We start from the raw sequence: 22966 nt of genomic DNA on the forward strand, positions 1-22966 counted from the left end.
TGGGTGTGAGCCGAAACGCAGATTCTAATGAGGGAAAGCCATCCCTCATACTTTCAAATTGTTTTTAGACACATGGCTTGAGGAGTCCCCAAGTGTGTGTCGCTTTCCGCTGTTTTCCTCCATAAAAACATAATCAGGTAGCTTGGAGTTCAGGGAGAATTGCCTTGGGTCATCTGTCCACGCCTGACATGTCAGGGAATTTATAAATTCACCTGAGGTGTTGCTCCATGAGTGGAGGATGGATGGGTGAGTCAAACAGTGTTAAATTCACGTGTCCTCAAGTGGAAAGGAGAGGGCTCTGGCTCCAGGAGGCCCACAGAACCGCTTTTCTTCTCCCAGAGAAGACTCCCAGTGGTTGTTGCTACCTTCGCCCTCTCTGGGATGCCCGAGGATGGTTTTCTGGGGAAAGGGGCCTCTGGTGTATCAGGATCCCTGCTTTCCCTGGCAGTGGGGCTCTTATGATCGCTGACACAAAACCACCCATCAGACTGGGAAGGAGGCGGAATGGAAGGGAGGGTGGAGGTGGTTTGCTTTCATTTCCCCTGGCTTGTGTTTCTTTGGCACTCCAGCCAATGTGAAAGGGAATCTGATCTTTGTCTTTTCAAGGTCTCCTCTGTCCATTGTGGAAGATATTCATCAAGGAAAGAGTGAGCATTATGGATCGGAGACATTACGCGAATTTCTTAAGCTTTTGCCAGAGTCAGAGGAGGTAAGGAATTTGGGGCGTGAGTTTTAGATGTTAGGAGTGAGAATAAAAGCTTAATATTTTTAGGAATGTCAGAACTCACATGGGAAGGGCACTCTCCTACCCAGAGCCAGAGTTTTCTCGCCTAACAATTAAAAGTTACCCAGTAGAAAGAGCATGGGTTATCGAGTTGGAGAACCTAGGTTTAAATTGGCGCTGTTCCCTTAAGTGAGAAAGTTGGACAAGTTTTCATAAGTCCTGTGAACTTTAGTTTCCTCACCTGTAAAATGAGGATAATGATGCTTACCTCACTGGATTGTTGATGATTAAGCCCTAGTTATGCATCTAACATGGTACTTGGCACATGGGAGCTCAATAAATGTTAGTTCCCTTTTCTGTCATCTAAGGATGATCTTTGCCTAGGGTGTACCTGGGGTTGTTTCATAATACATATACTTTTTTTAAAAAAAAAGAAAAAAAACAACCACTTTTGAATAAAGATGCTCTAAAAACTGGAGAGATAGGTAAATTGTTAATAAATGTTGTCTATATAATTGATTAAAAGGTGGGGATTGCTACCATAGCAATATAGTACCACAATATAAATAAAGTATTGATTTTTTTTTGGACCGAATTAACTAAATTTATGAATGATTAGGAGCTTGATAGAGAAAAAAGTTTTGTAAAACCTTCCAAAATTGTGATATTGTCTATTTCTGAAGAAGTGACCCTTTAAAAATTTCAGTAATAAGTTACACGAATACATTTGCTTGTAAACACTTAAATAATACAGAGCCTTATGAAGCAAAAAGTGTAAGTTATCCTTTTACACATATTGCTGGCTTCTCCCTCCCCGATCTCTCTCCACTTCGTAGACGTAATTTATGGAACTTGACTTTAGTGCCATTAATAACAACAAGAGAAATGTATTTGTGCTTTTTCTTTTCCATCAGTGATAAACTCACAATGCCAAACTGAGGGTCTTCGGGCGTAACTGGATATTTACGTATTCTGAGCTGCTCTCTCCACCTCGGGTTTTCTGTTTGCAAATCAATTATAATTTACCAAAGCCAAGATTAATTAATGACATTTGTTAATTAGTAAAGGGTCTTAAAGAGTTGAGGGAAAGGTACATTAGATCAAAATTTACCCTGGATCCTATATACTGAACACTCCTTAATCTTTTATGTAAAGAATGGGCATTCCAAAATGTACTTTTTAAATTGAAGTGTAGTTGATGTTTACAGTATTGTGTTAGTTTTAGGTGTACTCAAGATCTTTTATTAGGATGGATAGTGTTTAATGAATTGAGTTTTCAAAAAGATTTAGTTGCTCTGGAAATCTCCCCGCTTGGGCATTTTTCATGCTTCCTCCTTAGGACTGCTCTGGTACCCAGTCCTAACGGAGCTCTAAATTTCCAACTAAATGGGAGTTAGGCATGAGGGAGGCTGCCAGCTTCATGCCATGAAGAGGCAGGAGGTTCAATGCGGTTTCCTTAATACCTTCCTTCCTAATTTAACAATCAGAGGCGATTAAGAAATTAAATTAAAAAAATTTAAAAATGCAAAGCCTGTGGAAGACTAAGGGATCTTTCAAAGAAGCAACTTAGCTGTCGAACCTCTCATGTTTTAGAGAACCCTGTTTCTTGGGTTGTCTGTGGGATATAATTCAGAGGAAAGAGGCTGTTAAGGGCGTGATGACTAAAAGCCACCCCAGCGCTGCCCTGAGACTCCGAGGCACTCTCTCACCCCCAGACAATTAGCTGAGCCCGGAGACGAGACGCCCGGGGTCCTGCATTGCCTTCCCAGCCGCTGGACCAGGCCATCCCCCTCCCCCTGCAGGGTCACCGGAGTGACCAGGGTCTGAGTATCTGACAAGCTCGTCACACTCCTGCTTGTTTACGTTACCAGCTCAGCACACCCTCGGGCTCCTCTGGGAGCTTCCTTCAGCAGGTGCACCCTGACAGTCCTCAGGGCTGCTCGGCACCCCCCCCCCAGACCAGCGGAGGGCGCCACCTCCTGACCCCTGCCACTGCAGGGACAGACTGGCAGTGCTGGGCGGCCCGGCCCCACGCGGACGCAGGACCTACCCTGCAGTCCTGGGTAGAGGGCAGAGGATGGCGAAGAGGCCAAGGAGGAGGCAAGGCCAATTGAGAGAGGGTTAGGAGTGTGGCAGAAAAATGCTAATAAACGCATCGCTGTGCGTTACCGTGCGTTGCTATGTTTGTGGGGTCACGTCCTGTGCTCATTCTTAGCACAAGGATGGGCGACACGTTGATCGAGTGCCCCACGTTCCAGGCCCCGGACGGGGCCAGAGGCGATCGAGTGCTCAGCCCAGTGCCGGGCACACAGAAGGTCAATAAATCACACCCATGATGTGTGTGTGTGTGTGTGTCTGTTTCATTTAATCCTCACAGTGACATTGTAAGCTATTCCTCATTTAACAGATGAGAAACTGGGGCCCACACAGGTTAGATAGAGCTTGCCTAGTGCCACATGACTAATGGGCTATGGAGGGCGGTGGGTTTGACCTGGTTTGTCTGACCCCAGAGCAGTTCCTTGGGCCGCACTCCACCACCTCCCTCTGAGGAAGGAAGGGCAAAGGTTCCCCAAACCCCGCCTCACTTCAGGCTGGCCTTGCGTCACCTCCGCTCTCACGAAGTACTGGTGTGAGTGTCACTCATAATACTGTCAACTTATCAGCACACTGAACTGATGAACGGAAACGGCCCAGCTGCCAGGCTAACCCCAGGTTAATTTGTTTTCAGACGTTCTCTGCCCTTCACCACAAAACTTTTATCTGGCACGTTTTTTTTTGTTGTTGTTGTTGGGACTGGCACGTTTTTTGTCTTGCCTCAAACTCATGATTAAAACTTGCTGAGGGAGAAGGTAGACTCAGAAATAAAAGCATGCTCCCTGTCTGGGCCCTGAGAGGTGGCTTGAGAAGGAGCCCTTCCCTGTGTTGGCGCTGGTACCCGACTGCCACAGTCAGCATCAGGGATGCAGGGCTGGAGGTGGAACTGCTGTCTATGGCAGCAAGTTGAGTCGCCTCCCCTGATATTTTTATCACCTCATTCTTACCTTGTTCGTTTACTCTCTGTTCCTGGGAGGAGGAAGCCCCAGTGTCTTCTCTTGGGTGGGTCTGCTGGTGGGAAACCCTGCTGTTTCAAGGCCATGTGAGTGGAATTAGAGGGGATGAAGGAGGCCTGCCCTTTGGAATGCGTGAGTCTTAAGGAGCACGCTGTTTGCTGTTAGAGCAGAAACCAGGCACAGCCGGGTCATAACGAGAGTCCCTTGGCTCAGCCAAGAAAGTGATGCCTAACAACGTTTGCTAAATGCTTTTTGATGATGATGAGATGCAGAATAATTATAGGGTCTGTCCACCCTCTTTTTTACCTTCCTCTCTGTGAAGGCACAGTAATCCCTCTTAATGAACATAAATCTCATTTTGAGAAGGAATTAAGAACTGTATACATGGCATTTAAATCAAATACTATCTTTAGTATCACCATTCTCTTGAACTCCATAAACATTTTTCACTCATTATGTAAGTGAAGGCGATTAATCATTGTTCATTTACAGTTCAGCACATGTTTAATAGAAATATCTACCAAGTGTACTTAGCATGACCTGTTCTTGTGCTTCAGACAGGAAACTGTGCTGTGATTCTCAGAAGTTTTGCCCATGCTACATATGTGGTCTTATATAAAGGCACAGCCCCGCTCTGCCCCTGCCCATATATGGTGAATCATTAGACTGTAGTTCAGGAGGGACCAGAATTCATCCTGTGGCTTTCTCAGTTCAGAAACTAGGCACTAGTTTGGGTTTAGCTAATGCAGAAGTTCCATCATCTGCCCTTAAATTTAGTAAGGCTGAAAATGGAAAATTCAATTTGGGGCACTAAAGGTAGGGGAAAGAATGCAATTCTATAAATGGCTATTTTCTGCCCATTGTGGGGAAAAATGTAGTCTTAAGGCCCAGACTTAATACCAGGGTGTCTGGGGTGTGCAGATATCTGCACTGTTACTTTTTTTTTTTTTAATTTATTTATTTTTTATTTTTGGCTGTGTTGGGTCTTTGTTTCTGTGCGCGGGCTTTCTCTAGTTGTGGCAAGTGGGGGCCACTCTTCATCGCGGTGCACGGGCCTCTCACCATCGCGGCCTCTCCCGTTGCGGAGCACAGGCTCCAGACGCGCAGGCTCAGTAATTGTGCGCTGTTACATTTTGATGCAGATATTTCAGTTTGTGGATCTTTGCAAATACCCCTCCTCTGTGCTTTTTTTTTTTTTTTTTTTAATGTTGTTTTTTTTTTTTATTTTTTTCACACACACACACACACACTGTATTTTATTTTTACAAGAGATAAATCGACTGACACCAAGCATTGTACATGGATGACCACTCCTCTGTGCTTTTGAACTGTTATTTCCTATTTTTCAAGAGGTTTAAAAATTAGGTTATTTTTATGGGCACCTAACATAATCCAGGGGGTGGAAGAGAGAAAGCTTTATAAAACATAACAAAGTGGTAAGTGCTTACTGGGAACAGTTAGCTTCAAAGACAGGCTATCAGCTTTACTCTAGAAGTCTTTTTTTTTTAATTGAAGTATAGTGTATATATATATATATATATTTTTTTTTTTCCCGATCCTTTTCTTTTATAGGTTACTACAAACTCTAGCAGTCTTAAGGTGCTCCTGACCATAAAGTGTTGTTGGAAGACTCTCCATTACAGTAGACAGAGATGTGTTTTTTGGGTTGGTCCTGTTTTCTCTATGGGGAAGGCATGCCTTGCTCTCTGATGCAGTTTGAGAACTTTCTCTTTGCCTGCATCCCTACTTGCTAGCTGTTTGGCTATATTCCTATGTTGGAACTCTTTTTTTTTTTTTTCTTTACTACAGTTGAAGGGATATTTGTGTGTTTAATAACTTTTAGTATAACTTTTTACAGGAGTAGTACATGCTCATTGTGGACATTTTAGGAAATAAAAATGAGCAGCAGATGAAAATGATAATGACTGTGGTGATTCTATCACCTAGCGTAGACGTCTGGTTTGTCTTGTTCCTGTGTTTGTAGTGTGTGTGTGGAGGGTCGGGGCATAGTAGACACTTCTTTTCTTAATTTACAGAAGTGGGATCCACTGTACACACTCTTTATGTTACCTGATTTTTTTTCACAGGGGGAAATCTTGACACTGATCTTTCAATTGTTTAAGCCGTTTTCCTCTTTATCTTCCTGCTGGAGAGCCAGTGTGTACTCAGCTCAACATCCAGTGGTCCCTTCCTATAAAGCTACTAGATGTGAAGGAGGACTTGTCCTCAGAAAGAAGATCTGTGTTAGACACCCTCCCCCAGTCTAAGTATCTTATATGCAAAATACTCAAAATAATAAGATTTTTTTCCTTTATGACTCAAAGGCTCTGCTATAGTGACTATCCAGTCTCTTCTTTCTTCTTCCAAACAGTGGTCTCCCTTCCAGATTATAACTTACAGAACGTTTGCATCCTTGGAACTGATCCTTTCCCTTTAGTAACCTCTCTGAGGATTCCGGTGGCTCCAGCTTTCTGGTTCGTGTGGGATTGTTTACGCCCACATAAGTGGCACAGCTCTCCTCTCCCTAATTTGCTTGTTCGGGTTTTTTTCTTTTAAACAACAAAGTAGTAGCTGTGATGATTCCCTTTTCTGTCTTTTCTTAGGCTGACATTTTTATTAATTTGAATTTAGCACTGATATCCTTAATTTCCTAAAGGAATTCTAAGATGAAATTTAAAATGATGTTCCATTTTAATCATTTGTCCTTTTTTTCTTGACCCACTTTTCCATCTGTCTTTTAGATAAAGAAACTAAAGGCATTTAGTGGAGACGTGGCCAAGCTGTCCCTAGCAGACTCCTTTCTGCACTGCTTAATTCAGGTGCCAAAGTAAGGATCACCCATCACTGTTCTTTGCAGAGTAAGGTTTTAAAATCAACAAGGTCAAATTCTACACTGTAGCTGTACTTTTTGTTTTTCAGCTATTCACTGCGGATTGAAGCCATGGTGCTAAAGAAAGAATTTTTGCCTTCTTGTTCTTCTCTATACACAGATATAACCATTCTAAGAACCGCTACAAAAGGTGAGTAAATACATGATGCTTCGTGTAATTTGATTTGATTAATTTTGGTAGCCGTTTATTTTTAAAAAACTGTTCAATTGAAAAATTAGATACGGAAAGTTCCATTTCTGATATGCTCTAAAAAGGGAAATGAGATGTTACCAGGGATGGTATTTAAAGTTTATTTCCATTTACTTTTCTGCCTCCCCCAGTTAATTAATTTAATTAATTGACCAATCAATCAATTAATTAGCATATTATCCTCCTGTAAAAGAAGGTTTCTTTCATCTCAAGCTTAGGAGTAAACCTTGTTGGTGGCAGCTTGCTTTTGTTCCTCTCCTAGATTAGCTTTCTGTGTATGTGTGTGGTGTGTGTATGGTGTGTGCTTAGTGTGTGTATGGTGTGTGTGTATGGTGTGCATTTAGTGCGTGTGGTGTGTGCATAGTGTATATATGGTTCATGTTTTGTGTCTGTGTTGTAGTATGTGGTGTGTGTGTAGTTGTGTGTGTATGTGGTGTGTGTGTAGTTGTGTGTGTATGTGGTGTGTGTGTAGTTGTGTGTGTGTATGTGGTGTGTCTGTGTGTGTAGTATGTGGTGTGTGTGTAGTTGTGTGTGTGTATGTGGTGTGTCTGTGTGTGTAGTATGTGGTGTGTGTGTAGTGGTGTGTGTCTGGTGTGTGTGTAGTATGTGGTGTGTGTGTAGTATGTGGTGTGGGTGTAGTTGTGTGGTATGCAGTGTGTGTGTATGTGGTGTGTGTGTAGTGTGTACGTGGTGTGTGTATTGTGTGGTGTGTGTGTAGGTGTGTGTAGTATGTGGCACATGTGTAGTTGTGTGTAATATGTGGTGTGTGTGTAGTTGCGTGTGTCTGGTGTGTGTGTAGTATGTGATGTATGTGTAGTTATGTGTGGTGTGTGTAGTATGTGGTGTGTGTGTAGTTGTGTGTATGTGGTGTGTGTGTAGTTGTGTGTATGTGGTGTGTGTAGTGTGTGGTGTGTGTGTAGTTGTGTGTGTCTGGGGTGTGTGTACATGGTGGCGCGTGCTCACAGCCTGGGCCCGGGACCAGCTGCCTGTCTCCTCCAGCGCTCTGGCCTCTGTTGGCGGCTGGGACCCTGCTCTTCCGGAAGCATCCCTCCTTCCCTCCTGACTCCTCCCCAGGCATCTCCTGTTCCTCTTCTACCAGCTTTCCTGATGTTTCTGCTCCAGTGGTGTCTTCTCCCACCCGCGTCCCCTCCAGACTCTAACACCTGGTGGGCTCATTACATTTGAGAGAGAGCAACTTGCTAATTTTTGCTCGCCCCTTGGATAGCCTCCTCAGGTTGCTCTAGTGTCTCATTCCATAGGGTTGGGAGCTTGCTTTCTGGCATGTACGGCACTGAGAATGCCGGCTCCAAGGCAAAGTCTCTGGTGCTCCCTGGCCCTCACAGTTTCCAGCATTCATCAGCTGGGATCTCCAGCCTGATTTCCTCCTGGTCACTTTCTGGATTCCTAGTTATTGTGGTAGAATGTTTATTCCAATTTGGTTTTCTTGTTTAGTTGCTCTGACTTGTATTAAGTTTTTCTCTTCAGCTCATCATATTTTCTTCATTTTAGAGAGGAGACTAAGAATTAAGAAGAATTTTCTTCTTTCAATATAGAGGCCTTTTAAAATTTCTTCCTGTGTCAAGCCTAAAGCAGCAGTTTTGAAAGAATTGTCTCTCCTGTTCAAGTAGAGATGGGAAAATATGTTTTCATATTGAGTGATGCAAATTTGTGGCCACGGTGGAAACGTTTCTTATCTGGTTACTCTTCAAAACCTGGCCTTCTTAGATAACACAGTATAGGCAGTGACCCAAGTGTAAATTTTTGAAAGTAATACCAGACTTAATGGAGAATATTAACTTAACAATATCATAGGTGACATTTTATTACCTATATATACAGTAATTTTAATAATTAAATTTTCTTTTCAGCTTTTCAAATACATTAGCAATTTTTAATATTGTTTATTTGCATAGGTGTGTGTACAAAAGACTTCATGTTTAACGAACTAGTTTACCAATATATGACAATGATAAGTTCCTTGTTAAACCTTTAAGCCAATCCAAATGAAATGTAGAGTTTTAAATAAAATGGAAAGGTTCTCTGGGTACCTGCCGCTAAGGGTTGGAGCTTTGCAAGTTATTTACCTGAAATCCCAGCCTGTTTACTTTTTATCTCCTCATAGCTCGTCAGCTGAGCAAAATGCTGTGCACTATTCGTTGTCATAGTCCATAAATATAGTCTCAAAGGATATAAAGGAAACCATAAAGAAATAACTGCTGAGAGGAGATTATTCCTGTAACACAGTGTGCTGCTTTTCCTAAGGCTTTTGTATTCTCCACTCCTTGAAAATGTTCATTATCAAAGTATGTGTGATACTTAAGTGTCATACATATTCGATTCCCAGTTGAACACTAGAATGTGCATCACCAGTAGCCAGTGGTACATTAGATACCATGCAGTGTGCTACTTTGTTTGTTTCAGTCTTTTATACAGTTTAGGGTCAGAGCTTGCTTCAGACACACTTGAACTTGGATGTGGTAGCTGTCTCGTGTGTGTTTAAGCTGAAGCCTTCTCTAAGATACCGTGGTGTGTTCTTTCTGACAGAGCTGATGTCATGTGAGGAACTACATTCGATATTACACTTGGTGCTGCAAGCAGGGAATATCATGAATGCAGTAAGTGAAGTTCAAAAAAAAATGTTAATGTTGTATTTCCAACTTTATTTGTGTGTCTAAAGGTGTATGTATATTTTTTCTTTTGATTTGTCTTCTTTAGGGAGGGTATGCTGGCAATGCAGTAGGATTTAAACTATCTTCTTTGCTCAAATTGGCAGACACAAAAGCAAATAAACCTGGGATGAATCTCCTGCACTTTGTTGCACAGGTATGTGGAAGTGATCGATACAGAGAGAGAATGTACGTTACCCACCCCCGCCCCCAAGGCAGTGAAGTTTTTCAGAGGTGTAAGGTGGCATCAAACAGAGTCAGGAAAGGGCACCGTAGGTGCCAAGAAGGTTCTATTTGCAGATTCCTGAGTTGGGCTGCACCTGGGGTTACAGGCCTGGAGGGAAGTGGAGGGGTCGGGGGTGAGGCCGAGTGGTGGCTGGGGAATCTGGACTCCATGCTTTAGCCATGGGGAGCCAACAGAAGTTTATACACGGCACCACGGCCTGACCAGGTATGTTTTTGTTGCTAGGGAAATGAGGCAACGTGGAGGGTGGGTTAGAGTGGAGAGAGAATAGAAATAGGGGTACCTCTTGGTGGAAGTTGGCGCTCCTTGTTTGGCGAGAGTTGAGAATCAGAGTAATGGCCACAGGGATGGAGAGCAGGGGCCTGGGTGTTGAAACATTTCCGAGTTGACCTGACTAGATTTTTTGACGCGTTGTGTGTAAGGAGTGGAAGAGTCAGAGCAATGAGGGGATCTCTTGCATATTTTCCTTGTGAACTGGGGGTTACAGGGCCTTGCCGTTCACACAGCGTTTGGGGTCTGAACCCTGTCCATCACTTGCATTTTTGACTGGGTCTGTGTGACACCCCAGTAACTAGTTACAAAGCCAGAGATCAGCCAAGGACAGTTCTCTCTTTGTTGTTAAATTATCTCAAAGAGCGAATTGTGCTGGTTTGTTTTTCCCATTGAATCTCCTTGTTGTTTTGACAGCGATCACATAGATACAGCTTCACCTGGGAGGAAAGCTGTGTTGCAGCCTTGTTTCACGTATGAGCTTCAGAATAGAACGGGGAGATTTTGACTTGTCCTTTATTAGCTGTACTTCCTCAGACAAGTTACTTAAGCCTTAAGTTCCTCAATTTCTTCATCTAATGATGGGGGGTAGTGATATCTCAAAACTAGGTAATTGAGAGGGCGGAGGGAGATAATTCCAGAACGCGCTTATTAGCTCAGTGTTCCGAATATGGTAAGCTCTCCATAAACAATACACACTATTATGACTGTATTCTTCAGAAGACAGAGGGCACATTGAACTTGGCACTAATTTGTGCCAATTTTCAGGGCATTGCAACCAGAAAATGTGTTCCTCATCCCATGTGGCTTGCAGAATCTCCGGGCTGCCCTTTTAGATCCCCATCCAGGTGCTCTGTGTAGCTTGGCCCTGCCCACGTGGGGAAGTTTCCTGAGTTGGTAACTGCCCCCTTCATACCTGCCTTCTTTGTACCCTCTGAACAGATGAAGGATCCAAACACCCCCATGGCCTGTGCACCTTCTGATTAAACTCAGTTTGCAAACTGGTCTAACAGCTGCAAGTAGCTCGGTCAAGTAGAGGCATACTCATAGGTATGGGTGGTATTTCAGCAGGATATATTGGATTCTCTTAGGAACAATGAGCCCTGCTAAGCCGCCGCCTCCTTCCACTGAGTCTTCATGCACATGAGTCGTGTTTCTTGTCAGGATCAGTTGCTCTGGGAAGTTAAATGTTTCTTGAGAGTAGGAGAGTTCTGGTCAGTCTTACTAAGAATATCAGACTAAGAGTTCATGACTCAGTGAATTGCTTTGAATGTATCAAGCCTAAAAATGGGAACAGTGATTTTATGGTTCCTTTAAGCCCTGAAAAAATTTTCTCCATATAGTGGATAAAATTCCAGTTTTATCCCTATATAGTGAGAGAAAATTCTGGTTTTGTTCCAGGAAGCCCAGAAGAAAGATGCCGTGCTTCTAAACTTTTCTGAAAAATTGCATCATGTTCAGGAGGCTGCTAGGTAAGCAAGGAAGAGAATTGTGAGAACAAGGTTTTTTGTTGTTTTTCTTTAACTACCTTCTTCAGGTAGTCTTTCAGGTTTGAAATTTTAAAAGTTTTGTCTTGTTGAACTTTCAGACCTTCCTTTCATTTGGTTACAGAGGTATGTGTGCACCTTTGGAATTTGGGGGTTTTGAAAAATTAATCTTTATTTTTAATCTAAAAAACTCCTATTGCAGTCTATTCTAATGAATCTCATCAGTGTAAAAATATATCTATATATATATATATATGGATTAAGAACTTCAAATACCTCCACACCCAAAAGATAGGGCTCAAAGAACACAGCCTGTTACGTTGGGAGTTGGTATGTATCAGGCAAGCTTCCAGGGTCATACATCACTGATTCCTTTAGAATCTAACATGGTACGTTTATTTTCTATTGCATTAAAAGAAGTTGGAACCATACCAAGGGCTGTGAAAGGATTTTGTTTTAAATTAGTCACTCAACTTTGCAGAGAAAGTATCTACCAAACATAAAGCTGTATTTACATCACTGTTTACTTCTGATCCTGTTATAGATGTGTATTTTAACATAGCTGTAATCTGTGTATACATGCTATTTTGAGTCCTGTGCTTTTAAATTTACAATACATATCCACACATCAGTGGTAAATGTCCAACGACCAGCTTTTTAGGGAGAAAAGTCCTGATTTGTAGCAACTGCTGATTTCCATGGCATAAATACTGCTGCCATGGCTGATCTCAAGCTCCCAATGTGGCACTACTGACTGTGGAGCTGGGGAGGGATACCCACAGCCACAGCTGCGTCCCATGAGCTGGCTCCAGCACCTCACCTCACGTATCAACCCAGTGCATGTCATCTGCTTGTTATCTGAGGGATTCTATCCAGTTGGGACAGCTGTGAACCGTATGCATAAACACATGAACCAGAGCTTTCTAAGCCCCACCCCGCCACTGGCCCACATCTCGGTGTTACTGACTGCAAACATCTAACCACAGAAGACATGTCTTTCCCAAAGTGAGATTATCCGTCCAAAGGTGTAAACAGTTCATAGTTCATATTTACAGATCACCAGAGTATTCTCCCCAAAGAATGAGTATTTTCAAAGATATAAACTGTTTTGGTTTCTGAATTACTAACAGAAATTTGTGTGGGAATATTTTTTCCACTTCCTAGTATGGAAATGTTTCTAAGAGATACATAGAGAAATAACCGTTCCATTTCTGGTCAGAGTTAGATGGGGAAAGTTAGCTAGATATTGTCTTAGAAAAAACTTATTTACTAAGGTTATTTATTTGAAATGGAAAGTGAAGTACAAACAGGTCATAGGTGGGTGCCGGTGACCAGTGAAGGTGGAAAACTATTTTTTTTTATAAATTTATTTATTTTATTTATTTATTTTTATTTTTGGCTGCGTTGGGTCTTTGTTGCTGTGTGCGGGCTTTCTCTAGTTGCGGTGAGCAGGGGCTACTCTTTGTTGTGGTGCGTGGGCTTCTCATTGCGGTGGCTTCTCTTGTTGCGGAGCACGGGCTCTAGGCACACGGGTTTCAGTAGTTGTGGCACGTGGGCCCTGTAGTTTTGGCTCACGGGCTCTAGAACCCAGGCTCAGCAGTTGTGGCACATGGGCTTAGATGCTCTGCAGCACGCGGGATCTTCCCAGACCCAGGGCTCGAACCCGTGTCCCCTGAGTTGGCAGGCGGATTCTTAACCACTGTGCCACCAGGGAAGCCCCTGAAGGTGGAAAACTATTGCATAAAAAAAAAAAGTTAGAATTGATCATGGAAGCATGAAAGCATCTTGATTTATGAATTTGCTAATTGAATTCCACCTGGATTTAGGTTTCATCTATTCGCTTTACCAGGCGACATAAACATCATTCATGCTCTATTAATCTGGGTGTGACCTATGTAACAAAAGCCTTGCCATCAATTCCACCATTTCTCTCCAGAACTGTTAGCTGTGTGTCAGTTCTCTCTAAGACACAGGGTGCTGACTCTGGTTGCCTGTGGCGAGCAACATGCAGTTTGTGTAGTGTCTCCGTATCACCCTTAGTACCCCGTTTATCAGCATGCGCTGCCTTGCTTTTCATGGGTTAGAGCTTTTGTATTTGCATTTCATGGCCAGAGGAAAGTATAAGTATCTGAGTCCTGCAGAATTCTAAGGCTGATGGCATAAAGATGTTCAGACCTAGTTCATGAAAAGCTTCACAAGTCCCATGCTTTTGGTTATCTCACCAGCAAGAACAAAATTACAGCCTGCTCTTTGAACCAGTGTGTGTCTTTAGGAAGGAATCGCCTCTTAAGGAAACATAGGAGGAAACTCTAGATACAGAGGTCGGTAAACGTAATCGCGGTAGCTCTCCCCTTCTGTTTCCAGGGTCTTGTCTGATGTACCTGCGTGACACCTGGCCTCCTGTACCAGGTACCCACTCTCCCCTTTCTTCTTTCAGATTATCTCTGGATAACACAGAGGCAGAGCTGCACTCACTCTTTGTCAGGACAAGATCTCTAAAGGAGAACGTCCAGCGGGATGGCGAGCTCTGTCAGCAGATGGAAGATTTCCTTCAGGTGTGTGTGTGATTCGAGTCAGTCCCTCTGATCTCATCTTCAGCAGCCCCTCAAGGGTGGTTACGTTTGCAGGGCTGTTTGTGGAAGCAGCAGGTTCCCATTCATATTTTTTCCCCCAAGTCAGTAAAAGGAAGTTTGTATTTCAGTGCCCAGCCTTTGCTGGGTTGGTTTTTTGGCAGAGGATATTGAATATGGTCTAACCCTGAGGCTTTGGTTAGGGACAGGGTCTCTGTTTATCTCTGCTCTGTCTGCATGATGGCACCGCCCGGGAGTGAACTGGGATCCCTTATGCTTACACTTGGCAGCTTCTGCCTGGCAACTCAGGTTTTGCTTCTAAAGCACGGTTCAGGAGTTCTTGTCTCCCACTTGAACTTTTGGACACCAGTAGGAAGTTCCACGGAGATCGTTAAAGACACCTGAGCACTTGGGCTGTTGTTCCTTCAGTTGTTTTTGTGGCAGAAACAAGCTCCGTTTTGGCATGTTTTATAGGGAGGGCAGGAGAACACACCAGAGCCAGTGCCTCTCACCACCCCAAATGCACCAGCCCCACAGGGTGTGGCAGGAGCTGTTCGGAATAACATCAACAAAACCCAGCAGAGAGAACATGTCTGTGACAGCTCACTGTGACTCACTAATCACAGTCTGACATACTTCTTTTATCTTCCTTATTTTTTTTTAAAAAAAGGTGGCACCTTTTCATGCTTTCAGTCTTCAGTGAAATGGTGTGCTGCCTTCAGTGTCAGGGCTTCGAGGCTCATGAGCTGGAATACATGAGGCAGGGCCGCCCTGGGCGGTGGAAAGGGACCAGTGCTTTTGAGGGTTGGACCAACCTCAGCCTCCCCTCGTTTCCTTGTAATGAAGTCACATCAAATGCTGTGAGCTGCAGCTCCCGTCAGCGAACATTTGATTTTGTTTGGCTCTGCTGGGAGTTTGTTTTTATTATTAAACACATGTTCTGTATTTTCTTTCATAAGTCACTAAACTCTAATTTTCCCTTAAAAGTGCACAGATTTTCTTCTCAAAGTGAGACAACAAAGCAAACACCACCACAGAATCATCTAACAGTAGCTAGGAAAACACTCAGCAGTAAAGACAAATGGAACAAATCCAGAAATTCAAGGAGAAGGCCTGTCACACATCAGGAGGAGGATTCTGGAGGTCTCATTTCTCAGTTCTTATATTAAATGTTAATCTCTTATGATAAATAGTAGCACAGAAGGCTTATGATGCAAAGCCATACCCCCGGACTGCTCTTCAGAAGCAATCTTGTTTTCACTCTGAACTCGTCTTCCTAGTAGTCATCTTTATCTCGCTAAGTAAACTGTTCCACGCAGCTATTTATTTTTCTTTTTTAAGTTCACTTTCTTTTTAAATGGGGGAAATACAATTTTTTAAGTTAGGTTATGGTCCGGCCACGAAGGGCTCTGAATGCCAGTCTGAAAACTTTGCTCTCTAAGCCGTGGTGAACCATTTTTGAGCAGAAAAATGACAGGAACACAGTTTTGCAGATATGTTTCAGTGTTTTGACCCTTTGGGTGAGAGGTACCAAGTGCACTGGTGTGGAACTTTGGTCCACAGCAGACAAGTTCGAGCTGGAAAGTTGAGTTTGCTGCCACAACTGCCAATCTGTCATTCATGTTTTGCCAGTGTCACTTTGGGCTTCTTCATCTGTGGCCTTAACCATGAGGAAAGGGTTCAGCAACCAGCTCTTGGCAAACAACTCTGAGCGTGGTGGCTTTTCAGGCCCTATTCAGAATGTTTCACTTTCCCAAGTCCTAAGGGGACTGCAAGCGCTCAGGCACTCTCCCTGTCCCCACAAGATCTGCGATGAGACATCCCAGGTGGAGTAAGCGCCCATGAAGATTCTTGTCAAAGTCCTGTTTTTCTGCAGTTGAGCTGTTCTTGGCTGGAATCCACCTTTCCCCCTGTGTGAGAATGACAGGCAAAGATTTATCCTTCCATTAATACCCTTCTCTCCTCGAAGAAAAATACAGCGTGAACGCACACACTGCCTCGGGTTACTGACTCAGATGGTTACTTTCTCTGGTATTTGGTTTCCTAAATAGTTTTGGTTTCCTGCTACCTCTCGAATGTGCTTGGTGGAAGAAAAGGGCTTTGAAGGGGGTTAGTGTGTGGGTAGGTGGGAGGGGACGCGTCTTCTCGGAATTTCTCCTGAGATTCTCTTTAGTGTTCCAGCAGTGAGCCCATCCTCCAGGTGGGCAGCCCGCAACTTCACTATTTCCCACGCCCAGCCCTCCACCCAAGAAGAATTTTCTCAAATAGAAGTGTGATTTCATAAAGGAATATACCCCATGCAGTCCTTCTTCATATAAGCCTTGTTATCCAGTGAAAAAGAAAGCACTGTCAGGCTTCACTGTGACCCCAAATGCTGTCTCCCCGGGGATACATCTCCTCTACCTGCTGCTTCCTCACCTCAGCTCAACAGGAAATGTCACTGAGCTGCCGTCGGGGACATTTGCTTGTGCCTTTGGCCCTGGGGATCCCCATCCTGAAGGGGCTGGGGCTCAGTGGAGGAGAGCGGGCTTCCTTTGGCCCCACTGTGTTGCTGCAGTACTTGAGTCTGTATGGGCCTTGTATACGTTGTCCTAGAAGAATTAGGAAAAAACAAAGAGGCCAAGAGGATTGATTTGTATAGGGCAGTAGTTCCAAGCCACGGGTACCCATCAGAACCTCCTGGGGAGTTTTAATAAAGTAATGGCAGGTCCACCCCAAATCTACTGAATGGCTTGGGGGTGAGGGGTGCAAGTGTGGGCCATAGACAGAGCTGACTCGGATAAGAAGCCCTGGCTGGGCATTTGTCCCTGCAGGGGTGACACTGACCCTGATAGAGCTCATTTGGGGGTAAGATTAAATCCCTCTCAATGGGGCAGACCTCTGAATAAGACAACTGGTCAATATAAGTGACTTCCGGGACCCTGAAGTAGACCCTTGGCCCAGTATAAGCCTCAGTCATGAGAGAAGGAAGAACAGATACAGACAGATGCAGGGTTTTCCTTAACAACACCAACTGCACTCCTGTGCCATGTGTCCAGTGACATTACAGGGGAACATTTGGTTGGTGGCATCCTCCAGCTTAAAGCTCTTCAGTCTCCTGTGGCTCTCAGGCCTTGCACAGGGGTTCCCCTCGCTTCCCCAAGGTGTTGTTTGGGGTGAATTACTCTCCTGTCAGCTCTGAGGGACGTGCAGTGAGACCTGAAACTGAACCCCAGGCAGCAGGCAGAGCGCTTACCTCAGCGTGTGCTGTTTGTCCCCTTCCCCGCAGTTTGCCCTGAAAAAGCTGGCAGAGCTGGAGCGCTGGAAGCAAGAGCTCCAGGATGAGGCCCACACCCTCATCGACTTTTTCTGTGAAGACAAAGACACCGTGAAACTGGACGAGTGCCTTCAGATATTCAGAGACTTCTGTGTCAAATTCAACAAAGCAGTGAAGGTACGGCTCTGTGTTTTCTGAGTTGTCAGGATTTTTCTTTTTCCTCTTCCCAGCCAGCCCTCTGCCTGTGGCGGAAAGGTGCTTCAGCAGCTCCGCGGCATTAGGAAGGTCTGGCCCCGGCGGTGTTGCCCAGCTGTCACTCGGGATTCCGGGGAAAGGCTCTGCCCTCTCAGCCCCGAGCCTTTCCCTGTTGGCAGGAGTCTAGTGTTTGGCTGCCTTTGCTACTTAGCTGCTCATTCCTACGCTCGCTCTGATGCCCTAAAAGCATTTTGTTAGGTTTTTTTAGGATGGCAGTCACGATATTAAGAGGCCTCTTTGAAGACCCTTCCCCCTTCCCAGGAGACATTTTCCTTTTCCAGGGGGACCTTTGTCGCAGGGGGATGATGGGAAGGCCCTCACTCCCCTGTTTTAAGCTCCATAGCCATTGCCAGGGGTTGGCATCTGGGGAACCAGGCTGTCCTCGGCCAGAGTGGGCTTCAAAGTGCCCGGATAGTGAGGGAGTCTGCTGCTGTCTGAACATGACTGCTGCTTTCTTGCCCTTCAGCCTCCGGGTCCAATAATCTCTGAGTTCATGCAGAAGCCAGAAAACTCTTTGGGTTGCTTGGCTTTGCAAATAAAACTTTCATCTGTCGATTAAAAGCAAAATAACATCCCATCATTTCAGGTGCTGATAAGGAACAAAGTACTCGTGGGTCACCTCTTTCCCTATATTTTAAGTGCAGGTTTGTCCTTAGCTGAATTTCTCTGAGGGGTTGCTCAAGCGTCTCCCCAGCCCTAAGTGAGTAACTGGAGTTCTCAAGCTGCCTTTCTCTGTCCAGCGAAGAGGAGGCTGAGCCTGTGGCCACGTTTCCTCTCCCGTATCCAAGCAGTGAGGTCAGCAGGCAGAGGCGCTGGTGGGCGGTAGCGGCCAATTTGGCTCTTTCTGAGGCCCTCACTCCCAGTCAGAATTCTCCAGGCCCATGAGGCCACCTGTATGATGCTCTCAGCCCAGCTGTCCTGAGAGCCAGGAGCTGGCCCCATGCCCTCCCACAGGCAGCCTTGAAAGGAGAAGACCTGGGACCCTGGGGAGCCCGAGGCCAGAGCTGCAGGAGGGGCGCAGAATTTCCGGTCAGAGCCAGAGCCTCTCAGAAACTTGGAAGGGAAAGTCCACTGTTTGAGGAAATTGATTTTCAAGTAAAAAGCACTAACGATAACAGATTTGGGTGCGACATCTGCACGTTTACGTGACACAAGTATATTTAAGGACAGTAAAGCGTGCTTTGGTGTGTGCATTTGTTCCGGTTCGGTTTGTTGCGGGAGGGCTGGGTCCTTGGAGCAGGGAGAAAGGTAGAAAGATTTGTAAAGCAAATCCTCCTCTCCGATTGTGGGAAGTGGGTGGGGCATAAGGGACAGAGCCTCGGTGGCATTTCTGGTGTTTCTTTACCAGGGAGCATTCAGAGAACACAGATTGAAAGGCATCTCTTAATGTCCTGAGTCTACATTTATGCATCCAAATCATTGTTAAGTAGAATGTGTGCACATGAGTGTGTGTGTGTAGATGTTTCCATGCAACACAGATTCTTTTAACACCCATAGTATTTTTCTCTCTGCTCTTGCCTAAATAGCACTTTCCTGGAAGTCCTTTCTGTCTTGCCCTGCTTAGAAACCAAGTTGGGTTTCCTCCGAGTTGAGGTCTCGGGCATGTGTGGAATCACAGCCCGCACTGAGGGCACAATGCCTTGACTGGAAGTTGGGCCCAGGGATCTGATGACAACCTTAGGCAGATGGTTGGGGCCAGGCCTAGTGTGCACGCCCGGTCACGCCCACGTTGCTTGCAGAGAACCGAGGCCTCCAGCCCTCCCGGCACCCATGCACGTGCAAACACACATTCGCATGCAAACACAGGCCGTCTCCCTCAGTGAAACAAATGACCCAGGTCTCTCCTCCAGCCTGTGTCTCTCAGTGGGGTCTTAGGGTAGCTGTCTCTGGAATTGCAGTTGGGTCCCATGTGTCTCATGCATCTTCTGGCTTCTCTCCGTCCCTCCTTCAGGACAACCACGACCGCGAGGTGCAGGAGCTGAGGCGGCTGCAGCGGCTGAAGGAGCTGGAGCAGAAACGGCATTCCTGGACGGCTGGGGAGCTTGGATTCGGCCGGAGCAGCAGTGAAAATGACGTGGAGCTGTTGACTCAGAGGGGCGTGGAGGACCTGCCCCCTTTCCTGCACTCCAGGCCCATCAGCCTCTCCTACCGGCCCCCCAACACCCGCCGCTCCCGCCTCTCCCTGGGCATCACAGCTGACCGGGAGCTGCTGACCTTCCTGGAGAGCTCCACGGGCAGCCCCGAGGATCTCAAGTTCCACAGCTTGCCCCGGAGCTGCCCCCGGCAGGCCCCGGCCAGCAGAGCCCGGACGGAGCCTGGAGAACAGAGGGACCAGGGCTCCAGCCCAGCACACAGACCTCCGGCCTCGGAGGGCCAGGAGGAAGCCCCCCACCCCACCTCCGCTTGGCCGAGCCAGCTCCTGGCCCCCGGGCCTGAGGAACCCGCCTCCGCCTTACCCCGAGTTCGGGGCAATGGGGTCAGCATCCTCCGAAAGAGGAACAGCGAGCCCGTGGGCCTGGGTCCTGTGCGGTCCCCTCCACTCTCGCTGTTGGCTCTAGGGATTAGGGAGCATGAGCTGGTGACAGGTCTGGCCCAGTTCGACCTCCAGGCTGCCAAGGGCCCGGAGGAGCTGGCCCCGCTGACCGTGAATGACTTCAGCACAATGGAGCTGGCGTCCGTGGGGGATGAGAGCCCGCAGTCCCTGGGCGCCAGCAACGGTAGCCCGACGCTCGTGGGCAGAGGTGCCCAGGGGGGTCCCATCCTGGCCCCGGGGGATGGCAGCGCTGCCCCGGATGAGCCCATCAGCGCGGCTCCGGTATCTGAGGGCAGCAGCGACCCCGAGAACCAAGATCCTGGGCCTCTGTTCTACGTCTCGGACACCACCGACTGCTCGCTGATCCTGGACTGCTCGGAGGGAACCGACTCCAGACCCGAAGGGGCGGATCCGGGGGAGGGGGGCGACGGAGAGGGCTCCGTGTCCTCCAGGGCCGGGGAGACGGGCGGCAGCCAGGTCTCCTCAAACCCCGCCCGCAACCCGCCTGCGGAGGCTCCCATTGCCGCCTCCGCCTCCGGCGGCTCCGTCTCGGGGAAGAGCGAGCCGGGCTGCGAGGGAGGCCTGCCCACGGACAGGACGGCCAGAGGAAGGGAAGTGATGGCCCCGAAGAGGAGCCCCCTCAAACAGGCGTCGGCGGGGGCGTCCAGGGCGGGGCCTGCCCGGCGGGGCGCGGGGGCGGCAGGGCCGGTGCGGGCGCTGACTGGCTGGGAGGGCGAGAGCATGCGCAAGGTCGTGCCCATCTCGCGCGCCGGCCGCGCGCCCCCCGCGGGCAAGCGTCCCCCTCGCGAGGCCCCCGGCGGTGCTAACCCGCCGGCGCCGGTGTCGCGCCGCAGCTCGGTGCTGGGGCTCCCGAACGCGTCGCCCGGGAGGCCATCGACGGCGGCCCGGCCCGGGAGGGAACCCCCAGCGCCGCCCAGGAGCTCCTTCAGGAAGCCCAGCGCCAAGCCCCTGCGCAATGTCCCGCGGCAGAAGCCCGAGGAGAACAAGATCTGCCGCTCCGGCTCCCAGGGCCCCGACGGCCCCGAGGAGCCGCCCCGCGCCCCGCCGGCCCCCAGCGCGCCCCGCGGCCCGGCCCCGGTCCCCAGCTTCGCCCGCAACACGGTCGCCTCCTCGTCTCGGTGTCAGAGGACCGACTCCCCCCCTGTGGCCAGATCCCCGGGCCTCACCCGGACTGTGTCGCAGCGGCAGCTGAAGGTGAAGGGTGGCCTCGAGGACGCTGCCCCCAAGGACAGCGGCGCCCTGCGGCGGGCCGGCCTCGCCCGCGCCCCCCGGAAGGGGCCCGAGTCGGCCGAGGGCCCCGGAGACAGCGCCCAGGCCCCGCCGAAGGGCCGCGGGGCCGGGGAAAGGGCCTCCTTCCGGCTGAAGGACGCCTGTCGGGGGGCGCTGGGGAAGGGGCTCCATCCCTTGTGGAAGTGAGGGGCGTCTGCGCTCCCCTCTCGCCTCCTGGGGTTCGGGTGGTGAGGACTGACTTCTGTGAAAGGCCGACCCCGAATGTCTGTTCCACATAAAGTCCTCCGCCGGGGCCACCTGCCAGTGCTCCTGTCACCGAAGGTGCAGCTGTGGGGCCCACCTACCATGCCACGCTGACTCCGGCTGGACGGACGTCCCGCCGCCATGGGCAGGCGTCTCCGCAGCGCCCAGGAGGTGGACCAGGCGGACCCCGTCTCCCAAACAGAACACAGAGACCCGTGAACGACTCAGACGAGGAAAATGACTTTCCTGTGTAACAAATAAAAGAAGATTTGGGGCCAGTTTTTGTATATCAATGACTTATTTTTTAATATAAAAATTAAACGTTGTTTTAGTTGGTTCCTTTCACGGCGTGAAGTGCGTCCCAGGGGGAAAATGGTGAAGATGTTTTTATCTTCCTGTGTTCCCTGGCCTCAGGGCTCCACCTGCCCACCCCGTGCATAGCTGGCAACTGGACTTCCGCAAGCCCTTGGGTGTTCTGTGGTTGGCCCCGTCTTCCTGAAGACTTTCTTCTTTGCTCATCTCACCCTGCTGACTTTGGTGAGGGTTTGGGTGTGGACAGGAGGGAAAGTGAGACTGGTGGACGGAAATCGGGTGCTCCCGTGTGTTGGGACAGGCACCGTGGGCAGTGGGGCAAGTCTCCCCTGCAGGTGGGTGGCAGCCCCTGGGAGAATGCTGAAGCTTCCAGAGTTTAGAGGTGCCATATTTTGATGGAAGGTCATCAGGGACTGTTCAGCTGAGCACATCTTTCCCGTTGTGTTTTCTCATTTGAGTATCTGTTGCAAAACTGAGTGAAGGCTGCTATGACCTGTGTTCGCTCTAGTTACAGGGAAGAATAAACCCTTCAGTCTCCCACTCTTTCCTTTGCTAATGTGACCTGGAGCCTGGAGAGAAGCTCTCTCCTCTCACCTCTCTCTCTCTCTCTCGATGATACTTTTTAATGTTGCTGTCTGTTGTTTGGTACAGTGGTTTTAAATCCTGAGAAAAACCAGATCAAGTTCTTAAAAACAGAGCAAAAAAAAAAAAAAAAATGAAATTGCTTTAAGAAGATTTTATATTAGGAAATTTTTGAAAAAAAAAATCAGGCTTCATTCAAAAGAAAGAGGAAAACATGTACTATTTCTACTCAGTGCCTGTTCACTACTTCCCTTTAACTAATTGGGAAATGGGGGAATTCTTGAAACTTTTTTGTTATTTAAAAATTGCCCCCCCCCCCCTTTTCACTTTTGATCACTTGTTAGTGAAACTTTGTTTCAGATCTGACAGCAGTAGGTGGATTTTGGCAAATATAATGTATTTGTGTTGAATCCATCAGGTCGATGTTATAGTCTCCCTCCTGT

General features: G+C 47.5%; 1 protein-coding gene across 1 annotated transcript in view; it reads left to right on the forward strand.

The window, feature by feature from the left end:
- FHDC1 (FH2 domain containing 1) overlaps window positions 1–22701 on the forward strand; it is a 39203-nt gene extending 16502 nt beyond the window's left edge. The window contains exons 4-12 of the mRNA XM_059923952.1: window positions 607–709; window positions 6516–6601; window positions 6694–6794; window positions 9399–9469; window positions 9570–9677; window positions 11436–11506; window positions 13959–14076; window positions 17360–17524; window positions 19554–22701. Coding sequence (XP_059779935.1) covers window positions 607–709; window positions 6516–6601; window positions 6694–6794; window positions 9399–9469; window positions 9570–9677; window positions 11436–11506; window positions 13959–14076; window positions 17360–17524; window positions 19554–21572 — 2842 coding nt within the window. The 3' untranslated portion in view covers window positions 21573–22701. The remainder of the gene's footprint in view (window positions 1–606; window positions 710–6515; window positions 6602–6693; window positions 6795–9398; window positions 9470–9569; window positions 9678–11435; window positions 11507–13958; window positions 14077–17359; window positions 17525–19553) is intronic.
- Window positions 22702–22966: the final 265 nt, after the last annotated feature.

This window comes from Balaenoptera ricei, chromosome 5 (assembly GCF_028023285.1).
Source record: "Balaenoptera ricei isolate mBalRic1 chromosome 5, mBalRic1.hap2, whole genome shotgun sequence".
In the NCBI taxonomy this organism is placed as follows: Eukaryota; Metazoa; Chordata; class Mammalia; order Artiodactyla; family Balaenopteridae; genus Balaenoptera; species Balaenoptera ricei.